General features: G+C 46.1%; 1 protein-coding gene across 5 annotated transcripts in view; it reads left to right on the top strand.

Annotated features, from left to right (window-relative positions):
• CFAP20DC (CFAP20 domain containing) overlaps positions 1 to 24,081 on the top strand; it is a 1,691,586-nt gene that overhangs the window by 81,204 nt on the left and 1,586,301 nt on the right. For all 5 annotated transcript variants that reach the window (XM_085624732.1, XM_085624734.1, XM_085624733.1 and 2 more), the window contains exon 2: positions 16,031 to 16,106. In XM_085624732.1, coding sequence (XP_085480858.1) covers positions 16,086 to 16,106 — 21 coding nt within the window. In that variant the 5' untranslated portion in view covers positions 16,031 to 16,085. The remainder of the gene's footprint in view (positions 1 to 16,030; positions 16,107 to 24,081) is intronic.

The following is a 24,081-nucleotide window of genomic DNA, read 5'->3' on the forward strand; positions in this document are numbered from 1 at the left end:
CTACTACGGAATCATTACATCCGTTGATAAAGTAGCACTTCCCCATACCTTACCGTTCTTGCAAGCATTACCTAAGCGTTTCTCTAGAAATAAAACACCTGTTGGAGACCCAATGCTCCTGAGAATTAAAACTAGGGGTGGGCGACAATTTCCGTTCCGCTCCCGGAAATTGCGACAATTCGACATTTCCGCGTTCCGACCGGAACGCGGAAATGCCGAATTGTCGCAATTTCCGGGAGGGAACGGAAATTGTTGCCTGGCCAAGCACTTACAGATATAAATAAAGCAGGGGCCCGAGTGGAAGCTCAAATTCAGTAACGCTTTATCAGCACAAAACATTCGGGAGCTTGGTCGAGGCTGGGCAGGTGTGCTTTTCTCCCCATATCTACCGTCAAAAATTAGCTGTGGTCCTTACCTGTCGCGCAATCCCCGTGTAGTTCCTGACACCAGCTGCTCTGATCGGTCTCTGGCCTGCGGCGTCTCTGGCCCACGGCATGTGAACTGCATGAAAGCCCCGCCCCACACACCAGCGGTGGGCAACGTCTTCCGCCCTTTCCCCCACTACGATGGACAGCTGACTCGAGGGACCCCAGGGACGTCGGCGCCGTGGCTGGCAACGTACACAAACTGTAGCGGGCGGCAGCGGCAGGCCGGAAGCACCAATTTCCGCGATCACGGAAATATCGCGTGATCGCGGAAATTGCTTGCATTCTCGCGAGAATTGGCGGAAGTGCCTTCCGCCAATTCCGCCCACCCCTAATTAAAACCAGAGTTTCACAATTAACCTGAATGCTATTTCATTTACACACAGTCATACGGAAAATGTAGTTCATTCACACACTATTCTGTCTTTCCCGAGAGCAGCGCAGCAATCTGCCCTACTACAGAATTATTACACTTGTTAATAAAGTAGCACTTCCATCTACTTTATCCTTCTGGCAAGCTTAGGGAACACCTATTACCTTCCCAGTGATAAGCGTAATCAGAGTTCCTTTTAGACTCCTGGTTCTTAAGACCAAAATTTCACTGGTGCACCTTCACTACCCATACGCTTCTTTCGTACAGAAAATATCCCTAACGTCAACACACGACGATGTTACCAAATCGAACCCAGACAATGCGTTCTGCAACTCCAATCGTCACACGTTTTCCCTGTGTACCTACAGGGCACAATCATTCCGTCTTTCCCGAGAGCAGCGTACAGTCTGCCCTACTACGGAATCATACATTCGACTTCCTACATCCCAGAAGTCGTCAAACAACATAGAACGCAATGCGACTCAACATAGAGTGTTAATACATAAACCAATTCTTATCCGAACATCAATAATCAATTTTCTAAAATAGGAAAATCAATAAGCAATAATCACATCTATAAGCAATAATCACCAAACCAATGCAATAAAACCATAACTCTGCTACCAGAAAAACTGATCTGTGGTAAATATTTCATTACCGGTACTATTTTTTTATGCGGTAAAGTCTAGTAAGAATAACTCAGTAAATATAAGAGGCAGAATCCGTGGTATTAGAGGTTCTAAAAGGCTTTATTCCTCTACAAAGGAATTACAATTCGAACTGCAGGCTTCCAATTCCATCACCATGGGGGTTCAGGAAGGAAGGCAATACATTATTGACAGGTAATCGTTTTTATAAGAAATGCATTACAGTGAAACAGATGCAGGAGGCGTAACAGTTGATAAGATAGATAAAATATGCATACGTAACTAAAAAAGGCGGACATATAGGCGTAACTAAATACGTCATTAAACATGATGTCACAAGTGGGTGGATCCATAAGAGAATCCTGCAATGTCAGCAGAAATATTTGGCAGAGATGCGCGCGCAGCCGCATGACGTGTGATTGACGTGCAACTAGAGGGTGAAGGGGACTTGACATTTAGCTCTACATGTGGAGACAGAAGTCTGGGGGGTCATGTCAACCTAATCCCAAATCATATCTAACATCTTATGTTTAAAGAACTGTATTATCCAAAAGGAAAGGTCTCTCGGACAGAATCTATTCTATACTGACTGTTGGTGCGTGTACAAGCATCTAAGTGTCTACATGAGATGCGAGGGGGCAGGAATCTTGCATGGTAACAGGGGCTATGAATTACTTGCATGAGGACAGTGAGGCTTGGCCCTTAGCACGGTAGCTGGAAGAATGTTTACCTAAACTACTAGACAGGAATGCATCGGATGAGGAGCGGAGCAGATAATCTTGAAGGTGAAATACAGTTTTTGGCAGGCAACAGGCTGGATCAGGCACCGTTAGCCGCGCAGGGAGTAGGACAAAGTTCATGGATACAGATGCAGGCTCGGACTGGAGCTTTCAGAGGCAGAAGGCAGGAAAAGGCTTGATGGCAGAATTCAGGGCCTACTCGCCTGAATCTGTAAAATGTGGAAAGTGAACCACATAAAGTCGGTGGCCTTTCATACTTAGGAATGGAATATCTGACCCATTCATGGCGGATCTGAAAGAGGACATGTTGACGGTGGACGCACATGTATTTGCGTCTTCATAACTGGAACTGGAGGGAACATACATGTACTTCTAGCATGCACATGGAGCCGTTGGGGTCTACGATAGGGGACATAACTGATCACAAAATTCATATTTCCTCATTCCCTCCTTGTCCCCTACGGACCCTCAGGAGATATCGATCTTCATCAATCCATCGATCTGTTCATATAGCATCATTTGTTCTTCTTTCTTCTTCCGGGATCTTGAACGAAAACTTGGATGTGGGATACATGATGTGGCACACAGGCCGCAAATCGCTGGCCCACATTGTAGACATAAGCAGCAACTGAATAGTATGAGAAAGCCAATACCTAGGAAGGATAGGATCCTCCATCCCCAGGCTGACAACACGCTCCAGAACCAACCGGACCAAGTCCAGGTGCCTGGACTCTGGTGTATCTGGCTTATAATCTTATGAAGGCGGGTTATGGCTTTATATACTGACGGCGAATTTTCTGGTATGAAAACACAGCAACTTGATCCGATGACCCTACAAGCTCCGCCCCTATCGGCCAGGATGACGTCAAGGACAAGACGATTTTGAAGCACAACAATCCGCATAGCAGACTGCTCTTCTATTAAATTGCCTAAGGCGGAAGTAGTCTCGTTCACTACTGCTTCAAGGGTTCTAGTTAATCTACGTATCAGCTTACTATTAGTGACTGTACCTATATAGGGAAAGAAACCTTTATTGAAATCTGTGTATTGCTCCCATGCCGTTTCAGTGTAATCGACAATCGGGAGATCTCTCTGCTGTCTATTGTGTACTAAATGGGTATTTCTATGATAATCAGGAGGAGCTAGGAAAACAGGTGGCAGAAGGAATGCTATGTAACAGGTACCATCCCAATCTAGAGGTAGACGTATATATGCGGTCTGGCCACATATGAAGTAGGAATGACGGGAAGCTCTAAATGTAGACTTGCCTTGATCACTGAATTTTATTTCAGTGGTGCATTTACTATGGCCCATGTGTATGGAACCATTCTTTCTTACACATAATTCCCCTTTAACTGGGAATACTGACATGGCGGGCAAGATTGGTGTAGCTTCAGATTCAACGTTCAGGATCATGAGGTTAAGTGTAAAATTACCTAATCCATGTACTTCATTTTCTAGATCAGTTCCTGTTCTTTTGGGAAATCCCTCCTTGTTAGGGTAGCAGACTTTAAGCAAAACTAGGTTCAGGTTTCCCCATACCCAGTTGTCTTGATAAACTGCGGAATTTGAATCTAAGGAATTAATTAAACTAAACCATGCTCCACAGGAGCCATTGTGTGTGAACGGATATGGAAAGAGGGGCAAAACTCCCTTATAGTTCTGATAGGGAGGGAGTCGGCCACATATCCAACAATTTGTAGCATTGCTGGTCTGATGGGAATGATGTAACATACTAATGAATGTGTTGTTGCGCAGCGCAAATCTATAGGACAACTCATGCGGAGGTAATTCGCTAAAAGAATGTTCAGCAGTAACATTGTAAGCACGTTTAGAAATAGGGTAATACATATGCAGCAATATACTAGAAATGATGATCAGAAGACTTAGGAAAAACAAAATTAATAGTGTTACTGTGCAATGACTACGAAGTGATTTACAATACGCATGCTTTTTAAGCTGCATCTGTCGATTTCTTTCTCTATTCCGGTCTAGAGGATACATGTCAGAGACAAATTCAACCGATTCACCTTGGAGAGGACTTAAACAATCAAATTGTCTGACTTGCTAGACCTTAGCTTCAGTTTATAAAGTTCTGTTTTTGTATGTTCAACCAAGGGGAGCTTTGAGTCTGTCTGTGAGGGAATGCAGGGCTGAGTGTTCACACTGGACGGTAGTCCATAAAATTTCTTGATATGACTCGAGTGCAACCACCCTTTACGTCCCTCGATCTTCACGGCTGTCCTTGTTGTTAGTAGAACGAGTTTAGGCGACTTCCACCTAGGCTCCAGTTGGGTCTTCCGGTCGAAATTCCGTACCAGAACCAGGTCACCTGGAACCACGTCATGGGGCTTCACCTCAGTGTTATCGGGAAAAGCTGCAGCTACCTGTGAACGACAAGATTGTAGTGCAGACATCAAGGAAGCCAGGTAATCTGTCAGCATATTACAGTCAACATCAGTGATTTTGCGAGGTATAGGCGTCCCCCACATATTTGGTGGTCTACCGAAGATCACCTCGTACGGGGATAGCCCTGTTCGAGAATGTGCTACCATTCTCATGTAAAAGAGTGCAACTGGTAAGGCTACTATCCAATCGACACCTTTTTCTCTACATATTTTGGACAATCTAATTTTCAGGGTTTGATTATGTCGTTCCACGAGACCTGCTGCCTCGGGATGTCGGACACAGTGGAATTTCCATTGGTAGCCTAACAAAAGTGAAACGTGTTTCATTAGTTCGGATGAGAATGGCTGGCCGTTATCTGAGTAGACAACACGTGGCAAACCATACCGTGGGAAGAATTCTCGAACTAACTGTTTGGCAGTAGTCGGGGCAGTGTAATCTGAAACCGGGTAGGCTTCTGTCCAACGGGAAAGAGCACAGACAACTACGAGAACATATTTGAATCCTCGACATCGTTCCATCTGGATATAATCCATCTGGAGGGCTTCAAAAGCATGATCGGGAGGTTGAAATCCACCCTGCTCTACGGGGATGCTTTTACCTGGATTAAACTGACAACATATCATACAGGTACGAACTTTTTGTTTAGCTGCGGCTCGTAAATGTTTGTTGAACCAGATGTGTTGAATGCTGTCTAGCATAGCTTTTTCTCCTAGGTGCGCTGGACTATGTATTGTGTTAATGATGACTTGAACCATGGAGTCGGGAAGAAACCATATAGATTTTTCCTTCGTCATCCATCCTTGATCCGTTTGGATCCCTCCTAATTCAGTCCATTTCTTTATTTCTTCTGGTGTAGCATGTGTCTGTATATCAATTACATCAAGGGCGGGATCCTTAACTGTCATGCAATGTGTTAGTGTCGGAACTATTGTCTTTGTCGTGTCAGTTGTGTGAGTCTGATTCTGAGCAGTCTGTTTAGCTGTTCTGTCAGCTAAGTCGTTACCCTGAGAAATGATATCGGTAACTTTTGTATGGGCTTTGCATTTCATAATCGATATTGCAGTAGGTAGATGAATCGCGTCTAATAGGGCTTGAATGAGGGGTCCGTGTTGGATGTGGGCACCGTGAGAAGTTAAATAACCTCGCTCTCGCCACAGTACGCCGAAGTCATGGACGACTCCGAATGCATACCGTGAATCTGTGTATATGTTGACTTTCTTATTTTTGGCTTGGATACAGGCTTGTGTCAGAGCGATGAGCTCTGCTGCTTGAGCTGACAAAGTGTTAATACAATTTGTTTCAATGACTTCAGTGTCTGTTGTGACTGCGTAAGCGGCCACTAACTCTCCTGTACTTGTTCTCATACATGAACCATCTACATAAAATGTCAAGTCGGGATCTGATAAAGGGATATCTGTCAAGTCTTGTCTGGGTTTCGTCGTGATGGTAATGACTTCAATACAATCATGTGCTAATGGATCTGTTCCATTTACTGGCAAAAGTGTGGCAGGATTTAACGTATTACAACGTCTGATTTCTATGTGTGGCTGAAACAATGTCAATTCGTAACCGGTGAGTCTCGCTATAGTCAAGTGTTGTGTTTGTGTGCGGTTCAAGAGAACCTCTACTGCGTGTGGTACTTGTACTGTCAATTGATGTCCTAACACTATGGCATCGCTTTGTCGGATTGCTAAAGCTGTTGCTGCCACTGATTTCAGGCACGCAGGAAGAGCCTGAGCTACTGGATCTAATGTACTAGAGAAATAAGCACATGGTTTGTGTGATCCTGCTTGTTCCTGAGTGAGTACTGACAAGGCAGTACCGTCGCGTTCTGTAACAAAGAGTGTAAACTGGTTACTGTAACATGGTGTTGCTAAAACAGGTGCTTGGCATAAAGCTTTCTTTAAGCTTTCAAAGGCATGTGTATGTTCTTGAGTCCATGGGAGAACAGTCGATGTGGCTGCCTCCTGTGTTGTCAACTGGATGAGTGGTTTTGCTAGAAATGCATATTGAGGGATCCACTGCCTACAGTATGAAGTGAGACCTATAAAAGCCCGCACCTCCTTTTGTGTCTTGGGTGGTGACATGTTAGCAATCAACTGGATGCGGTCGGGTGTAAGCTGTCTTCCCTCCTTGGACAGCGAGTGCCCAAGGTAAACAACTCGCTGGACACAGAATTGCAGCTTAGAAGGGGACACCTTGTGCCCCTTGTCGGCCAGAAATTTCAAAACCGTCAGTGACGCTGTTTCACATTCAGGTTCGCTTCGGGCGGTGATCAGCAGATCATCGACATATTGAAGCAAGGCAGTGTTGACTGGCATGTGGATACTGTCAAGTTCTCGTTTCAGTGCTTGGCTATAGATGCTGGGGCTTTCTGTAAATCCTTGAGGTGCGCGTGTGAATTTAAAACTTCGTCCATTTAAACTGAATCCGAACAGATATTGACTTTCCGGATCTATTGGGACACTAAAGAAAGCATTCTTGAGATCAATTACAGTGAAGAATGTTGCTTCTGAGTCAATAGCTGTTAGTAATGAGGAGATATCTGGGACCACAGGGTATTGTGGTACAATACATTTATTTAATTCGCGCAGATCAATAACTAATCGATATACTGGTGGTGCTTTTGGATCCGTTCTTTTAAGAATCGGGATTATCGGGGAATTGCATACATTGGAGTCGGTTTCGACAACCACTCCTTGTGCAATGAGCTCGTCAATGATTTGCAGCAAAGCCACAACAGCATCTGGTGGTAACTTGTATTGTCGCATTCGTGGTAGTACTACTCCTGTTTTTAGTGTGACTCGATATGGTGTAATGTTCATGCAACCAACATCAGTGGGGCCTTGTGCCCATAGATGTGTTGGTAAATTCTGCAGCCGGTGGTCCATGTCTCTGGACACGTAGTGACCTTTAAAGTCACGTAAAAATAGTCGTACTCCTCCGGAGAACAACATATTATAGCTCCTAGAGCTTTCAATGTTTTTATACCTAACAAGTTTTCTGGACATGATTTAGTAAGCAATAAATCTGTAGTTCGTGTCAATGGACCAACCGTAAGTGGAAGGGGTTGCGTTACTTCATTAATTATAGGTTTTCCTAAGAATCCAAGGGAAATATTCTGTGAGCCTGAGAGGGGTGCCCCTGGAACTTCACTGCGTCGTATAGTTGTTCTGCTTGCCCCTGTATCAAGTAAAAACTTTCTGTCTTCCCCTAATAGTTCACTATGTACATAAGGTCCCTCTTGGTCTACAGGAACCTCGATAAGGGGTAAGCCAACTTCCCTCTCTAGGCTATTTCATGTGTATCGCTGATAATCGGGATAATCTGCTTGTGCATACTGATACATCTGTTGTGTTGTTGCTTGTGTGGCAGCAATAGGCTGCGCTTGTGGTGGTGCTACGGTCTGTTGTGGAGCTACCTGTTGCGGAGCTAGTTGTTGCGGAGCTGACCTAGGTTGTGCATGCTGAGGGATTTGTTGTTGATTCTGATCCTGTCTAGGTGGACGTGTTCTTTCCTGGGTTCTACCTGTGGCAATATTATGTTTCAGGACTGGACAATCGTGTATATAATGACCTTGTTGTTTACAATAGTTGCATGTCCCTTTCGTTGGACCTGCGGAATCACCCTTTTTATGACCATCAGCTGGAACTGACTGAGCAACAAGCATTTTCATTTTTGTATCTTTCATACGTCTTTGTTCGTGTTCTTGTTCTTCTCTAATTCTATTGTGGTGATATTGTAACATCTGTAACATCTGTGACGGGGTATTACTTTGCCAGGTACTCTCAAATTTCAATACTCTATTCTTAACTTGCGGTAGGGAATTTTCAACTAATTTTGTCACAAACAGATGTGGATATGACTCGCTACTTGCTTTTATGCCACTATTAATACCAAAACATTTTTCAAATCGGGAATAGAAATCACTAGTGTCTTCATCTTGCTTTTGTTTACAGGCTGAGATTGCACCCCAGTCCTCCTTTTTCGTAGTTAATAAACGTGGCAGTACCTGCACTAGTAATCCTGGTAGTGCTGTAGTCTTTTCCCCAAGCCCTGATCCTGCAGCTCGAGCCTTTTCTTCGTTTTCTAATGCTGTCCAATCTATCTTTTGGTCTCCTACCTCCCATTCCTTTTCTTTGAGTTTCTCGTAAATACCGGCAGGCATTAACACTTTCAATATTTTCATAATGTCGGGGTAGGTATACTCTCCCATGAGTAACATGTCTTTTATCTCACGGTGGAAACCTGCTGGATCTTTGTCATGGCTGGGTACTACTTTCTTCATTTCTAATAATTCGATTTTGGTTATAGGCGTGTACACAAACACGCGTGTAAAGTTATTACCTTCACCTCTGATTGGGTGTACTTCGCGTAACGGATTCTGTCTATCTATGTGATACATTTTTCTTCCCATAATGGGAACTGGAACGTGTTCTGGGCACACGAAAGCTATATACTGGTTTCGAAATTCTAGAATTTCTTTAATTAAATCAGTACCTGACCCTCTCCATTTATTCGTGAGTAATTCGGTCAATATGTCAGGTAAGGGTCCTGGATCGGAGTGTTGGCTTTTATATAATATAAGGAGGTGTTGAATCATGTATATACTAGATAAACGCTGTTCGTCTGGGGCAAGATTCAGAAACGTGTGTGCTAGTGCATCATCACTGTATTTACTGGGACTGTCAGCCCATTGTACTGCTGACCTGGCTAATTCTTGTTCATCCATGGAATCGAGCATATGGTACCCCCTTCGATCTCGGAGTAATTTATCAGCGGCTTGGAATAGGTGTTCAGGGGATCTTGTATTTAACATAGGGGTTTGAAAATGTCTATTACATTCTGGACGTATCGAACGTATTGGATCATTAAAGCCTCTAGCATTATTATGGGGTCTTCCTCTACCTACGTAAGCTATCGTATCTAATTGTTCTGATTCTTGCTCCTCCTCTCCTTCTGATTCAATTCTGTCTGCTTCTCGTCTTTCTTTATGTATTCGTTCTACTTCCTTGCGGATCTTTCGATACATGGCGACTATACACGCCTGTTTATCATGTTTCTCGTCTGATATGTTCTGACCCCATTTGGCAAGTTTCTGTATGGTATCATGATCTGCCCCAGGCCTGTCTTGGTTCCTAATCACGCAGTTTATGAAAAAACGTAGTAGTTGTCTTTGGATATCCACTTTCTGGTATTCCATAGCTTCGTTAATACTTTCTGGGCCTCGCACTGTTTGGACGAAGTGATATATATTGTCTAGGTGTTCAACCATTCCTGGTATCGTCATTAAATACAATGTAGCTCGTCTTATACGTAGTGATGATATTAGCAATCTGTCCTGTTTACCTGGCACTGGATCATATCTACAATCCACAAGATGTTCTTTAAACATGTCGGATGTCGCTAGTTGGGGTGTACGTTGGAGTGCTAAATCTCTAAGGGTCTGTTTATTTCGCGGCGGTGTGGCAAACATGTCTGTCGTACCTCCTGTAGCACCATCTGAGGTGCTGGGCAAGAAAGGATTCGTTGGACGTAAGATAGAAATTGTAGATGCGGGAAAAATAGTAGAAACGGATGGACCTGTGGGGATGGGCGTAGGAGTTTGTTGTTGCGGGGATACAGACGGATGCTCTTGATGTTGAACACCATCGGCAAGCGGTGTGTGTGGTATGGTATTAGCATACTCGGGAGCTACGTCATCTAAATAGGAGGAAACGTCCTTTGCCGTTTTAGGATGTGTTTTGGGATGTGCTTTTATCGGGAGTAATGGAGGAGTCAAGTCTTTTGGTATTTCCGGGGTAGCCTTAGGTAACCCTTCGGCCAGAAGAGGATACATACCATTCATAAGAGTGTTTCTTTGTCTATCTACTTGTTCTGATTTTACTCGGGTACCTTCCTCAATTAATAGATTTTCTCGGGCTTTGTTTGAATTCTCCCTACCTTTCTCTTCCTGTCTGAGCGCTTTTTCTGTTCGTCTATATGATTCTTTACGCCATAATTCAATGGCATCTTTCTGTGACTGTCTGGCTTTCTTTTTCCATAATTCTTCTTCTACTCTCATGATGCAATCTGCATCCCAGGTCCCCGCTGCGGGCCATCTCTGACTCTCTGGTAACTCTTTGGTGTAGTCCACCCATAAATCAAGAAATAATACGGCATCTAGGCCATGTTTATGATACATGAAGTATCCTGGAGTGTCCCTAGGTGGGATGGGAACAGCTTCTTCGAGTACCCCTTTTCTGGTTTTGATCTGTCTTAATTTCGAAAAGAGCGGCATTTTTAGATCTGGTTACTTAACCTTGAACACACGTAATACAGTAAACACAATGATGAACAATCATTCACACCACAATATGTAGAACGTATTTAAAACATTTAACATTTAACAGTTTTAACGAACGATAATAACTAATAAGAAACTAGTTACTGACATAATACTTAACACTAGATAATACTAAATTATATGCAAGACATACTAGATATACTGCTAAACAGTACAGATACACTGCTGAAACAGTGCAGACCGGATTTGTGTACCCAAACCCGTCTTGACCGGCACAGACTATGTGCACGTTAAATGCCTCCCCGGCAATGGTACTCACCGGGTAGCTCGGAACGGAAGGCCTCGGAACTGAACTGAAACTGGACCGGACTGGACTCGACTCGACTGGACTCGGAACTTCGGAATCTGGTGGGCCTCTGTATACCTCGGATCTTGCTCTCTCAGCTAGGCTCTGGTCGGGATACTTCGCACTTCTCACCGCCTCGTCTGGGTGTTGATCGCAGCCTCAGTCGCCCCCGCTTGGCCGGAGGGAGATACAGGAAATCCTGCAGGTACGCGTTTTTGTCCGTTCAGCTGTGGCAGGAGACCGGGCCTGCAACGCACCTCCGGCGCGTGAGATGAGAAAGTGTCCCTATTCGGGCGCCAATTTATGTGGTAAATATTTCATTACCGGCACTATTTTTTTATGCGGTAAAGTCTAGTAAGAATAACTCAGTAAATATAAGAGGCAGAATCCGTGGTATTAGAGGTTCTAAAAGGCTTTATTCCTCTACAAAGGAATTACAATTCGAACTGCAGGCTTCCAATTCCATCACCATGGGGGTTCAGGAAGGAAGGCAATACATTATTGACAGGTAATCGTTTTTATAAGAAATGCATTACAGTGAAACAGATGCAGGAGGCGTAACAGTTGATAAGATAGATAAAATATGCATACGTAACTAAAAAAGGCGGACATATAGGCGTAACTAAATACGTCATTAAACATGATGTCACAAGTGGGTGGATCCATAAGAGAATCCTGCAATGTCAGCAGAAATATTTGGCAGAGATGCGCGCGCAGCCGCATGACGTGTGATTGACGTGCAACTAGAGGGTGAAGGGGACTTGACATTTAGCTCTACATGTGGAGACAGAAGTCTGGGGGGTCATGTCAACCTAATCTCAAATCATATCTAACATCTTATGTTTAAAGAACTGTATTATCCAAAAGGAAAGGTCTCTCGGACAGAATCTATTCTATACTGACTGTTGGTGCGTGTACAAGCGTCTAAGTGTCTACATGAGATGCGAGGGGACAGGAATCTTCCATGGTAACAGGGGCTATGAATTACTTGCATGAGGACAGTGAGGCTTGGCCCTTAGCACGGTAGCTGGAAGAATGTTTACCTAAACTACTAGACAGGAATGCATCGGATGAGGAGCGGAGCAGATAATCTTGAAGGTGAAATACAGTTTTTGGCAGGCAACAGGCTGGATCAGGCACCGTTAGCCGCGCAGGGAGTAGGACAAAGTTCATGGATACAGATGCAGGCTCGGACTGGAGCTTTCAGAGGCAGAAGGCAGGAAAAGGCTTGATGGCAGAATTCAGGGCCTACTCGCCTGAATCTGTAAAATGTGGAAAGTGAACCACATAAAGTCGGTGGCCTTTCATACTTAGGAATGGAATATCTGACCCATTCATGGCGGATCTGAAAGAGGACATGTTGACGGTGGACGCACATGTATTTGCGTCTTCATAACTGGAACTGGAGGGAACATACATGTACTTATAGCATGCACATGGAGCCGTTGGGGTCTACGATAGGGGACATAACTGATCACAAAATTCATATTTCCTCAGATCCAGCGAAAAAAAGGGGGGCAAGTTTACAGATCCTCCCTGCGTCACAGATCCATTACCACATTTATTCATTCACACACACATTCATTGGTGGGGTCCATAACACCAACATTCACACTAACGCATTTGTATCTGCACACAGGAGGATGATGAATCCGCTGGACATGTGGGGGGGGTACCTTATAACCTATAGGGAAGAAAAAGTTATTTTACAGAATATACATTAACATTCGCCACCTATAGATTACTAATCCCAAACATCAAGGCACTCCACCCACTTGGTCGATGGACCAATTAGTTGGATTGGTTGATGGTGACTTAGAACCAGCTAAAATACATTTTAAGACTCAGAATCCTTTATTCTCTTTAACGAAAAACCACAAACTCATAATTTCTGTTAATCAAATATTTGTTTATCTAAATTTTTGTTTGCAATTACTATTTGCATTTGTTTCATCAAACGTTTTAGAATTTCTAGATCAATTAATTCAAATCGCAGGTCATAATATTTACCTATTCTTGCTATCTGGATTTTCTCTAATTCATTTGGCTCTGCATAACCAAATTAGCCATTAAATTGTCCAAATAAAGCAGGCCAAAGCTTAAAGTCTGAAAGTTCTTTGCTCAGCAAGTTACAGTCCTAAAGATCTCCAAAGGACTAGAAATTGTGCAAGCATCTGTCGTCGCCTGTGGGGTCAAAGAGGGTGTGCAGTCATAGTAACCGCCGAATGCCAGCATGCCATCAGGAAAACGAGGGAAAGAGATAGAGATATATCCCTCCCTATTCTACTACTCTTTTTATAATAAATTTCGGGATAACATGAAACATTTTTTAGGCGGAAATAGTCTGTGATTGGCTGATCGAAAACGTCCAATTTTATTCCATCGAGTTCTCATGGATTTTGCTGGTTCACTTCCATGACGTATGCTTTGTCCTTATGCTACAATGTTTTTTGGTTTGCTTGTATGATCCAATTGTTAATTTTAACCAGTTTTTACTGACTGTGGTTTGGCAGTCCACCAAGATCCTATCCTTGACCGAGGGCATTGGGTGCTTAGGTTGTTAGGAAGTTCACGGAGCCACCCGAGTCTGCGCAGTAGGCATCACGCTCACGAGACGGTGGCCACTTCTTAACTCGATTTTTTTACTCCATTTTAGGGTAGGCCCAAATGTCAACTTAAGCAAATCAAACACAAAAGAATAATTAATACAAAGAAATGATGATTCTAATGTTATACCCTCACTAATCCCTTTATGTATTAGTATTTTCCTAGCATATAGCGACATTTAAAGCAATAATATTTACCTTAAGGATCCAATCAGGAATGCAAACATCACGTAAGCAACATTAATCATGCAATATCGTATTTTAGTTATTTGAGTTATTCTGCCATGCAAATAGCAATTTCCAACTTGTAATTTGTGTATGCAAAAGGTTGAATTAATATCACACAACAAACAGTTAGTAAATTATAATCATCAGTAGGTTATCTAGTTAGTCTTTTCATGCAAAGTAGAGGAGGTATACAAAATTGTGTTCTACCTGCTCCATCAGGTACATTGGAGCTATCCTCTTTATACTACTGCAACATTTAAAGTAATTTTCAAAATGTATTATTTGCGTTGGAGACTTCAGCAGTTTTTGCATTTGGCCGGGCGGCTGTACAAAAAGACATCCTACTTAATTAGGCCCAATATAGCTAATATCTTTACCACCAGCCTACAAGTCCATTGATGTATTCATATTTTTTGACAATTTCTTCCAAATAATAGACTTCAACATCTTTACTGGGACATGGATTATCATATTCTGTTAAATTTCAGCACAGCTACTATACATTACCAACTCATTCCCAAGTACAGCTGTAATCTCTCATGCACCTTCCAAAGCTTCCCATCAAGTTTAGCGATGGTCCCCAAATCTTAAAACTTGAGACATTTCAAAGTATATATCCGTAAGTCCTGAATGCTTGCGCTATATCTCCAGTGCTGGAATAATTTGCCCCACAGAAATAAAAATCGAAGCCAGGCCATCGCAATTGAATTTGATTTTTCTAACTGTTCCTTAACTAGTTTACTAGAGGATAAATTATTTGGTAATATTATCCCTAGGGTTAGAATATTATTTTAAGTTTTCAGGGTTTGCATTATCAATCTTCACCTTTCTTTTCGAGTTGGACTCCTATGTTTAAGTACCATGTGGTCTTTGTACACAGAAGCCAAGGTCGGTTTTTGCTGCGTATTTATGCAGTTTATTTCAACTGTAGTTCTTTTATTATACTGTATCTCGGCCAAAAGTTGATAGACCTTCTTTGAACTAGACTGTGACTGCTCACACTAGATGTGACGGCACCTGGGAGACAAGAGGCCAGATGTATGACTGTTTTCAGCATTTGCAAATGGTAAATCGGCCCGTTTGCGACCGCTAAAAAGGGTTGTAGCATGTACCAAACCTATTTTGAAAGTCGGCACAATTTGTGAGTTGCTATTAGGGAGGGACGTGCCAAGGGCGTCCCTTCCTAATAACGAGTCACAGGGGGATGTAAGATTGCTTTGCTAATGCAAATGCAAATGCTGTGGCAAAACAATCGCGCTTACCCTCAATTTCAAATTGGTGGTGAGCCAGTTGCAAATGGGGAGGGGGACCCCTTCCTCTTTGTGATTGGCAGCAAGAATGTTTTTAAGAGCAGGCAGTGGCCCACAAACCACTGCCAGCTCTTAAAAAATGAAACTGACATATTTAATTTTACATTTTTAAATGAATCCAGTTTTCCGTTAAGGGAAACGGGATGCATTTAGAAAAACAAACCAAAACAAAAAGTGCTTTATTGAAAAAGCAGTCACAGACATGTTGGTCTACTGACCCCAGCAGTCCACCATGCCTGTCATAAAATGTAAGTCCGAATCAGTCACAAAATGCGACCTGGCTCATGAATATTAATGAGGCTGGTCCTTTGCGACCCATTTGGGAATCGCAAACAGTGTCTCAGACACTGTTGTACATCAGTGTTTGTGAGTCGCAAAACATGCATATTGGGAGTTGCAAACACCGAGGGTCATACATCTGGCCCCAAATCTGCAATAATCCAGAATACCTCCTTGGTGGAGCACACCACCAATGTCACATTTGATTTTGCTATCTCTTCTCTTTGACTGCATGATTCAGGAAAAACCTTACAATTATAGAAGTACTAAATGATTTGTAACTTGCCAAAGTAATTTCTACTTGCTATTTTAAAAAAAATATTTATAAATGACACCTGCATTAAATTCAGTAATTCATTTCTTCTTTTTCTTTCTTTATAGAGACATTTTGGATTAGACAAGGAAAGCCATTCGTTTGTCTGGAACCTCCTTCAACATGTTTAAAAATGAATACCAGGTAAATCCAAGGTTAAAAGAAATAAAATAAAATGTGAAAATGAAATGAAAGGATCTATCCCGTTTGGAGTCTTTGAACGTAAATCTGAACACTGGGGTGATACCCTCCGGGCATCTTTTAGCCGGATGCACCCTCGGCTCTGAGTCAATTGTTCACTCCTATATGTGTCAGTTATTTAATAATTTAGACAGCGGGCTAGGCCACCTGGGCTGCCACACTATTGCCAGACCTGAAATTGCAGCCAACCCTGAGACTGTAGTTTGAGTCCATCACTGACCAATACTTATCACTGTCAAGAGAGCAAACTAGCTCCTTATAAGCCCTGCTTGCTCTTTGTAAGCAGTCCTGTACTTTCGCCTCGCACTGACCACAGAGCAACTTCCTCTTCTTTTCAGCCTGGAGTAGGAATGTCTCCTGCACCCCCTATGAATTCCAGAAATTTAAGTAAACTGCAGCTGGCTCAAGAGAAGCACCCTATATACTTTATAGGCCTCGCCAAAGAAACCAAACTCTTTCTTTCTATCATTCTCTCACTCGTGCTTTTATGTGCCCAAGTAATAGAAAGAGCGATATGTCAGATGCATTTCTGGCATCTATGACTCTCCCACTTCATGCTGGTTACAGCCCCGTGGGACCTATGGAGTGTTGCTGCAGGTACATAGCACAAGGTATGTACAACTTATGTAAGTTTGGGGGCTCCACCTCCTGCCCACTGGATTTCAAAAGGAGCATCTTTTTGATCGATCGACCAACAAGTAGAGCTCTACAAGTGAGCCCTCCTCAGCACCCTGGGAATGGTTGTGACTCCGATTTACAAGACGTATTTCATTGTGGTATAGAGATCCCTTTATATATTGAACATCACTCTTAATATGGGAAATTACCCTTTTGGCAAAACAACTGGTTTTCTAGCATAGAGCATCTTCAACATCTCATCCATAACTTGGGCACTAGGGGCCTGATGTATCAAGGGTTTTCCCGTTCGCAAACGGGCCGATTCGCAGAACGGGATAAAGCCTTTTGGGATGTATCATCCCAAAAGGCCATCGCAAAATAAGGAATCGCAAAATTTGCAATTCCCTATTTTGCAAATCCATTTAAGGAATCTCAAATTGCGATTCCTTAAATGCAATTCTGGAAGCACCCAAGTTGTATGATTTTCCCTTAAGAAATCACAAATTACCACCGATTTCCTTGAAAAATGCACTTTTTGGCATTTTTCAAAGTGCCATGTGGCGCACATAGGGCATGTATGTGCGCCACATGTGCACACATGCATATTTCAGGGGCGCAACAGGGTGTCCTTTTGGCACCCTTGCACCCTTGAAATTGCATTCACAATTTACCTATTGGGTACTCGCAAATTGCGAATGTCTTCCCATTCATTCCTATGGACCTATAGGAAGGAATGGGAAGGAATTCCTTAATTGCGAAACGCAATTTTCGATTCGCAATTAAGGAATATGTAGGAATCACAATTATTATTGCGAAACCTACATACATTGCATTTTCTGAGTCGTTAATAGTGAATCGGTAAAATTCGCTATTAAGGACTCGCAAACTGCAATGATGATACATCTGCCACTAGGTAACCACACTGCAACTGGTGTCACTGGTACTTCCTAGGATGTGTATCAATCACTCCCCCCCCCCCCCCCTTTCTCGCTGATCCATATTGAAATATCTTCCACTTCATTGCTCTTAGCCCTTGAGGATGACTTTCGCAACAAGGGTCATAGTGCTAGCCCCCGCCGATAGGACTATCCATCAGTAGTTGGTGGCACAAAGATCTTCCTGAAGGTCTTCCCAGGCTATAATGACATTGATCATTTAAGGGAGAGTCTTGCACCGGTTACTTACCGGTAGTCTTCATTACTCCGAGTATTGTCTTCCTCCCCACGTGATCAACGAAGTGAGCTTCAGCTCCACACCAGAACCCTCCAAAGCAGAAGTCTCCCATGCCTCCCATCCCTACCGAACATGGCCGACCCCTATCACTCTTGACCTCTATAAGAGGAGGGCCGGCCCAACCCCGAGCCTGAAGAACTACCAATCCCAAACATGAAGCCGATAGCACCACCGGGAGGGAGGGATGGGAACTCATGTGGCAAGGAAGACAATACTCGTAGTAATGAAGATTACCGGTAAGTAACCGGGGCATTCCCTCCTTGTAAGTCTTTCTCGCCACATGGTCAATGAAGTGAGCACATACCCAAGCCAAGAGGCTTCAAAGTGAACTAGAAGCCACTGACAAGGAGTACATGATATCAAAAACAAGATTTAATGCAGCTTGCAATTATACAGAACAAAACCAGGAGCCCCAATCAAGGGATAGAGAACCCAGCACCTAGCACCGTCTCCGCAAAATCCCCACGAGGAGAACCACCCCAAACCACCCGGTAGTGCTCCATGAACATGTGCGGAGAGGCCCAGGTCGCAGCCCTGCAAATATCTTCCGTAGAAACCCCCTTAAAAGAGGCCCAGGACACAGAGAGGCCCCGAGTAGAAGGACCCTGAATCCCGGTTGGGAGTTCAGACACCTGGGACCCGTAGGCCAGCAAGATAGCCTGCTTAAGCCACCGACTCAAGGTGGAGACGGAAGGTTTGTGAACAGACCGAACCGGACCAAAAGTCACGAACAAACTGTCACAACAACAAAAAGCGGCCGAGCGGTCCAGATAAACCATGACCGCCCGCCGAACATCCAGAAGGGACGGAGAGGCATCAGAATCTGAGTCGCCCCCCGGAGGAAAGGAAGGCAAGACCACCTCACGGGAGCGGTTCATGACCAAAGGCACCTTGGGAAGGAAATGAGTGTCAGGTCGCAAAACCAGACGGTCCGGGAGAACCCGTTAGAAGAGGGAGACCGAAGGAAGGACCCCTGTTCACCCATCCTACCAGCCGAGACAATCGCCTCCAAGAACACCACCTTGAATGTCAGAAACTTAACATCCAATGAGCCCAGCGGCTCATAGGGAGCACCCTGGAGGGTCCACAAAACCATCAGAAGATCCCAGGGAGGATCCAGGCAAATAGCCTGAGGCCGCTGCAAAAAACAACTCCGTAGCAAGCGAGCCATCAAAGGATCCAGGCCATCCAGGCCCGGACTGCGGAAAGCCCGCAGGACTGCCCACTGAGCCCGCAGAGTGGAGGGAGCCAAACTCATGGAAAAACCCTCAGCAAGGAAATCAAGGACTCTCAAGGGGTCCATCGAGATAGGGTCGGCCCCATTCAGCCCGCACCAAGGAGAAAAGGAAGACGAATGACGAGAATAAGATAGCAAAGTAGAAGACCTGCGAGACCCCTGCAGCAAGTCAACCACCCCCACGGAACACCCCTGGGCCAACAAGGTCACCCTCTCAAGAGCCAAACCTGTAGATAAAGCCGGTGTAACGTACCCACCGGGAGCGGAGGGCCCCGCAACGTATAGGCGCAGATCCGGAATAGGCCGGCACTCCTGAACAGCCAGCTCGCACAGGAGAGGAAAACCAGGGGCGGCGAACCCAACCGGGAACCATCAAAAGAATGAATGCCTTTTCCAAGCGGATCTTGCACTGGACATGTGGGATTAAGGGAAATGGGAGAAAGGCATACAGGAGGCCGTGAGGCCAAGGGAACGACAACGCCTCCGCCCTCCCGGCCCTCGGGCACGGATGGAGCGCGCAGAAACAGGGCAGGAGAGCATTGACCTTGTCTGCGAACAAGTCTATCGGTGGAAGGCCAAACAGAGCCACCAGGTGCCTCAACACAGACTTTCAGGGAGAGGGCAGATAGAGGAGGAAACACCTGGCTCAGGTGGTCTGCCTCCACAGTCTCCCTCCCCAGGAGATACACAGCCTTGAGGGACAGGACCGCAGACACTGCCCAGGACATCAGTTCCTGGGTAAGCAGCCAAAGAGAGCGAACCTGGCAACCCCCCTGATGGTTGATGTACCCGGCACCACCTGATTGTCCGTCCAAACCAACACATGCTGACCCCGGCGAGAAGGGGCAAACTCCCGGCAAGCCATCAGAACCGCCTTTAGTTCCCGAAAGTTGGAGGAGCACCTTGCCTGAAGAGGATCCCACCGACCCTGAACAGACCCGACCCCAGGGTTGCCCCCCAGCCGAGGTGACTGCCGTCAGTCGTGACCACCCAGGATGGGGAGACCAGGAACGGGAGACCCCTGGAGAGATGAGCCTCCACCAACCACCAGCCCAGGTCGGCCCGAATCTGAGAGGACACAACCACAGGAACCTCGTTGTCCCCCAAACAGAGATCCCAGTGGGATAGGAGATAATTCACCAAGGGGTACAAGTGGAGGCGAGCCCAAGGCAGAACAGTGATGGCAGCCGACATCAGCCCCTGAACCCTCAGCCATTGATGAACCGGAGCAGAATCCAGACCCAGGAGAGAACCCAGATCCCGCCACAAGGTTGTCTGGCATTCCAGAGGCAAGAACACCATCCCCTGGAGCATGTCGAGTCGACCCCCAATGAAAACCAAGTCCTGGGTCGGCGACAGGTGAGATTTCTTGAGGTTGATCAGGAAGCCATGGGAAGACAGCACCTCGCAGACCCTCTTGAAGTGATGAGTCCCCTTGGAAAAAGAGGAGGCAGAAATCAGCCAGTCATCCAGGTACAGAAAAACCCGGATCCCCTCCCGGTGATGGATACCCACCAAAGGGGCCAGAACCTTAGTGAACACCATAGGGGCTGAGGACAAACCAAAATGAAGTACCTGGAACTGGTAGTGACAGCCCCCTACGCAGAACCGGAGGAAACGCTGAGAGGCTGGATGGACGGGCACGTGAAGGGAGGCATCCAGAAGATCCAGAGTTGCGATCACCTCCCCCTGAATCAGCAGCGGCAGAATCTCCTGCAGAGAGATCATTTTGAACTTAGTATGGGGAATGAAAGAATTAACCCGCTTCAAGTCCAGAACAGGCCGAACGTCCCCAGACACCTTCCTCACCAAGAACAGGATGGAATAAACACCGCCTCCCCTCTGAGACGGTGGAACAGGTCGAATTGCCCCCTTGCTGAGAAGATCCTGAATGCCGGCCAGCAGGGCCACCCGCTTCACTGGAGAGGAAGGCAGCAGGGTGGCGCTGAAAGCGTCCCGAGGAGTGTAGCTGAACACAATGGAGAACCCGTCCCAGACAATCCGGAGAGCCCACAGATCTGTGAGGGAGGACTCCCAAGCCGAGACGAAAAGGCGTAGGCGCCCACCCACCGGGCAATTTCCTGGCGGGACCAGAAGATAGTCAGGACGTAGGGGCGGAGGAAGAGGCTGCAGGCTGAGACCGGGATTTGTTGAAGAATGGGATGCCCCGGCCGTGACCCCGTCCTCGCAAGGGCACACTGCCCCTAGCCATAGATGTGGAAGAAAACACCCTCTTGGGCCCAAAGAAACGTCCCCTGGAAGATCTGATGGGAGCCAATAGCTTCCTGTCCTCCGCCTATTTCTTCACCATGTCCTCCAACGATGCACCGTACAGCTTAGACCCTGAAAAGGGTATCTTCTTCAGGATCACCTTCTGGGCAGCATCCGCCTTCCAGTGGCGAAGCCAGACCTGATGCCGTGTTTGAGTAGCAGCGCAGCCGCGGCCCCCAACGTATCAAACGAGATGTCAGACAGGAGGCGAGTTTGTTGCTCCATCAGCGCCAAGGTGGGAACCTCATCCTCTCCCTGGTCCAGCAGCTCCGCTAAAGCCTGGAAGTCCTTCAACAAGGAATGGACTGTGTACAACAAGTAGGTAGAAACGCGGATGCAAAAGTTGGCCGCCGCATAGGCCCATTTGGCCACGGCCTCCACCTGCTTGTCAACCGGGTCCGAAGGGGAGGAGTCCTCGGAAATGATGGATCCCTGAGTGGCCAGCCCAGCCACGAGAGAGTCCATCTTCATGGAGGGAGGGAACTCCTTGGCGAAGTCCTGGATGGCGTAGCGCTTGGCCAGGTACCTAGGGAAGGCTTGTTTATCGACCTGCAGCCACTCATTTTCAATCACCTTATTGATGGAGGAATGCAGAGGAAGGGATTCAGGCTCCTTATGTTAGTACTGTAAGAAGAAATCCTCCTCAAGCTCATCAACCAAAGGAGCAGGAAACGCCATGTTATCCTTGATGTGCTGGAGCACATCCCGCAGCTCCTGACCCTGGACATACCGACCTCGGAGGTCCTTATCCTTCCCATCGACATCAGACACCGGAGGGGGGTCCAGGCGTGGATGTTTGGGTGAAGAATGAACCTGTCCCGCTTCGCGCTCATCAAAGGCTGCTGTCACTGCAGCCTGGATCATAGCTTGGGTGGACTGTAAGCTTAGGGCCTCAGCCGGGACCTGGGAACTCGCGCCATCCACCACAGGAGGATCTGCCCCCTGCTCCATGAGCAAAATCGCAGACAATCCACACTGGAGAGAAAGGACATCAGTTGCCAGAGCACAGCCACAGACTGAACGAGCAACCGAACAGAAACCTGATCATTAAACAGGCGAGAAAATGCAGCCACAAACCACCCAGTAAACAGCAAGACCGGCTGCGCCTGAAAAGCAACCTGCCGTGCGGGAAGCCGAACGAGCCCGGCCCCGCCCCTAGGAGGCTGGTCATCAGAAATGCGGCAGAATGCGGCCCTCCACCTCGTCGACCGACCCGCATGAAACCTCGGTCGGGAGCCAGAGGACCACGGTTGCCGCCCGTGCAGAGTCACGAGCACGGGCGGGAGATGCTGGGAGGAACGAGCCAGTGCCGGGAACTGCGCCTGTCCCAGACGCCAAGCAGGTAAGCCACTGAGCTCCGAGGAACTTGAAAAAGAAAAGCGGAGCCCCGCCTCAACCTGCACCGACCGCCAGCCCCTCAGGACTGACACTTGGCAGGACTCCGTGAGGCCTCCGCGGGCCCCGTAATCGAAGAATAAGACGCAGAGGCGCCTTCGCCCAATACTGCATCCCAAGCCGCCCCTAGCAGAGACTCTGGGAAAGCAGCCCCACACGGACCGGGAACGCCTGGGAGCAGGAAAATGGGGAAAAAAGTAGTAACAGACGGGGGACCTCGGACAAGGAACAATGCGCACAAACCAACCTGCCCACACAGACGAGGGGTCAGAAGGGGCCGCTAGGCAGAGCCCCAGATCTCCAAGGCTGCCATCCTGTTAACCCTTGGCTCGCTAAGGCAGAGCCTAACCAGTCATAGAGAGAACAACGGGGGAAGGAGGGGGGAGGGTCTCAAAGCCCAAGGGCCCGCTAGAGCAGGGCCACCAACCAGGGACCAATGTTCCTGCTACAGTAGGAACCACTTACCTGACAGCGCATCTGGAGAATAAGCGCAGAACCAAAAAAACAGGCTGGGGGTTGGGCCGACCCTCCTCTTATAGAGGTCAAGGATGATAGGAGTCGGCCATGTTGGGAAGGGATGGGAGGCATGGGAGGCTATCTTTTGCTTTGGAAGGGCTCTGGTGTGGAGCTGAAGCTCACTTTGTTGATCATGTGGCGAGGAAGACTTACGAGGAGGTAATGCCATGTGTAGCAAACTGATGGCCACATCCCATCTACAAAAATGTAATATGTTCAACTGTAGTGATATTTGGCAACTACAGGTACATGGTTAATCGTTAGCATTAGCAATAAATATTGATATTTTCACTCTGCAGCTAAAGTAAGTGCTAAATCATTGTTTTTCCAGATCATCATTAGGGGCCCCTTTCTGAAAGAAAGCAGTAAATCTTCACCTACAGATTTACATACGTTGACAAGTGCACATTTGTGATTTTAAGAAATTCGCTAAAGTTGCTAGAAGTACACTTGGAAACCTGCAACAGTCACAGGTTTCTACGTGTATCCCTGAAAAACGTTTGCAAATTATATTTTCCTACAGTAAAGATGTAAGGGTCATATGTATCAAGCTTTTTTCCCGTTTGCAAACGGGCAGATTCTCAGAATCAGTCCGTTTGCGAATTGGAAAAAGTCTTTGGGGATTTATCATTCCAAAAGGCCATCGCA

The sequence above is a fragment of the Triturus cristatus genome, chromosome 9 (genome assembly GCF_964204655.1).
Source record: "Triturus cristatus chromosome 9, aTriCri1.1, whole genome shotgun sequence".
NCBI lineage: Eukaryota > Metazoa > Chordata > Amphibia > Caudata > Salamandridae > Triturus > Triturus cristatus.